The sequence below is a fragment of the Acanthisitta chloris genome, unplaced genomic scaffold (assembly GCF_000695815.1).
Source record: "Acanthisitta chloris isolate BGI_N310 unplaced genomic scaffold, ASM69581v1 scaffold5366, whole genome shotgun sequence".
Classification (NCBI taxonomy): Eukaryota; Metazoa; Chordata; class Aves; order Passeriformes; family Acanthisittidae; genus Acanthisitta; species Acanthisitta chloris.
Window position 1 is genome coordinate 42,813 of NW_008676350.1, and position 2,839 is coordinate 45,651.

General features: G+C 55.7%; 1 protein-coding gene across 1 annotated transcript in view; it reads left to right on the forward strand.

The window, feature by feature from the left end:
- Positions 1-2,024, forward strand: part of NXN (nucleoredoxin) — a gene marked incomplete at both ends in the record, with an annotated part of 10,421 nt that extends 8,397 nt beyond the window's left edge. The window contains one exon of the mRNA XM_009076089.1: positions 1,900-2,024. Within this exon, the coding sequence (XP_009074337.1) occupies positions 1,900-2,024 (125 nt within the window). The remainder of the gene's footprint in view (positions 1-1,899) is intronic.
- Between the last annotated feature and the right edge of the window lie 815 nt (positions 2,025-2,839).

The following is a 2,839-nucleotide window of genomic DNA, read 5'->3' on the forward strand; positions in this document are numbered from 1 at the left end:
TTTTTCTCCAAAGTTCCTGTCTTTCTTCTGGTGCTAACCCACACATGAAGCTCTCCTGCAGTTAGATATAAGCCTAGAGCTTATCCAAAGCACAGATGGCTCATTCCTAATGGCTTTCCTGCTAGTGATGGATGGGTAAATCAGGCAAGGGCACGTCTGGGATGAGCTGTGCTGCAGGCTGAGCCCTGGGTGGGCAGCAGAGGGGTGTACACAGCAGCCCAGGGAGCAAGGTGAGGGGTCCTGGGCTCTTGGTGGAGGTGTGGCTGTCCCTTGTGTGCTGTGTGGAGCTGCAGTGGGGATTTGCTGAAGAAGCTTCCCTTGCCCTGAGCCTGCTGGTGTTGTGCAAGGGCCTGGCCCAGGGCAGGGCTCATGTCCTGCTTCCTCGCCTGCCCCCTGTGAGCAGCACACCCTTCTCTGCAGCACTGATAGCATGGCCCTCGCTCCTTTCCTCCTTCCCTTTCAGATTTCCTTTTGACCCTTGTTATTTATTCAGCGGAGCCCAGTGGGGGATGTGAGCCCAGAGCCAAAAATCCTCTCCTCGTGTGGGAAGGACTGCCTGGCCACGCCAGGCCTGATGGATTGGGGCTGGCGCTGCAGGGCTCTGGAAAGAGTTATTTTTATCTTGCTCTGAGCGAAGTTTTTCTATCACCTTGCTGCAAACAGCCTGTCAGGGGAGCAGCTGGGGCTCTCACTCGGGGCTTTTGGGGATGGATGGCCTCGATGAAATCTGCCAGCAATGTGGTGGGGCAGAGATGCAGCTGGTGCTGCACTGGGGATGGGGACTCCTGGCCAGCCTTGTCCTGCTGGGAGACCCCCCAGCAGACCAATGCCTGTGCTGCACAGGCAGCAACACCCCCAGGAGAAGGCAGGCCGGGGCTGAATAAATCCTGACCGATCCACATCCTTCCCTGGAGAGGTTAGGGCTGGGTTAGCCAGAGTGTGCAGGGCTTCCTGGAGCACTGCCAGCAGCTGTTGTTTGTAGAAAAATCAATCCCTGCAGACACCCCACAATTCTGTGTATTTATCACTGCCATGCACGCAGGACAGACCCTCAAATCCAGTGTGCAGTGTCTCTGGAATCTCCTGCTTTGCTTGGAGAAGCCAGAGAGGAGGACAGGGATGTGTGAGAAGGTACTTGGGCATTGCCTATCCCAGCCAAGAGCTGGACCAGTTGTGTTGGGTGGCTGCATCAGGGACCACACACAACCAGGAGACAAGGGACCTCTTTTCTGCCTTCTTCCTTCTTTTTCAAATGCTAAAAGTTGTCCCCGAATTGAAATCATTTAATCTCCATGCTGCTCAAGGACGCAGTCTCTTCTCTTTCCAGCTCAGTTATTTGAACTTCAGTGGTGGCTGGTGTTTGATTGATGTTGCCATCTCTTTCTACTCTACCTCTGTCAAATCAAAGCTGCCTTCACAGTGCTGCTGCCGCGGAGACTCGAGCAGCAAAGCTGCCGATGAGCCGTCCCGAGGCAGAGGGACGGTGGGGGGCGGGCAGGGGTGGCAGCCAGCCTCAGATCAGCTCCTTCGTTTGGTCTTCAAAACATGCCAACACTGCTCCAACTGCAAAGCAGCTTTTTTTTGTGTGCCTGTTTGTCCCTGTGCATCAGCAATGGCACGAGGGAGTGAGCAGCAAAGTATTTGGGGAGCAGGAGTTGCTCTTCTGTTACGTGTTTCCCTGTCTCAACATGAAAAGAGCATTTCAGCTGCTCCCTAATTGCTACAGGGTCGGGTGGCTTTGAAGTTTGTGCTGTGCATCCGAGTTTGTGCTCTGCTTCCTGCCTGGTGGTGCTGTGGGACAGAGCATCACTGTGGGCCGGTTTGCATCCGTTTGATCCTAACCTCCTTTTTTTTTGCCTTGGCTCTTTCGTTTTGTCTCCCCACCCCTGTGCCCTGCAGATTCAGAGGATGACGGAGAGTCGGAGGCAGCGAAACAACTGATTCAGCCCATAGCTGAAAAAATCATAGCCAAGTACAAAGCCAAAGAGGAGGAGGCGCCGTTACTCTTCTTTGTGGCGGGTGAGGTAAGCGAGAGGAGAGCACAGGGCTGTGTCCTGCTGGGTGTGAGGACTGAGCTGGGTCAGGTACTGCTGTGGCCATTGTTCAGGTGGGTAAACAGAGGCACTGAGCTACTGCAGCTGCTCAGGGACTAGGGAGCAAAACCAGACCTGAGTCTTGGCTCAGTCCCTGCTCTCCTGCTGGATATGGCTTCTGGCAAAGGGGTCCCAGACACATTTGTTCAGCAGTGGAAAAGCCTGATGGTGTGTGAGGGAACTGCTGAGGACAGGCAGTGGGGCTGTGGGAGGGAGCTGGGGCTACCAGCTCCATGCTGTGCCAGCTGCTGCCCCCTCAAACCCTGAGGCTGCATGGGCAGGAAGGTTGCTGGGTGGGGGCAGAGGAATGAGATTTGAATTCCAGCCTGGCCCAGCTGGTGAAATGAGGGCTGAGCTGTTCGTGGCTGGGATGGTAGATTGGGCACGTGCAGGTTGCAGTCCTTGGAGTCAAAGATTCACTGGATAGAATGGCAAAGCAGAGCTCTGGCCTCCCTTTCCACCATGCAGGCACGTTGCCCTGCTGCAGTCTGGCAAACGAGAAGGGCTTTGACACAACCTGTCCCCACATCCCCAAACCCCCATGCTCACCTCCAACATGTGCTTCAGCTTCTGGGAGGACTTGACCGAGGCTGAGGCTGCGATGATGGCATTGAGCTGCTGCGCTCCCACCGCCCAGCGCGTCTCCGAGCATCCCAACTCAGCCCTGCGCCCTTGAATAAGTCCCTTGTTGGAAAGGCTATTTTGGGAGGGTCCAGGACCTGCCCCCTCCTCCCCCCAGAGCCTGC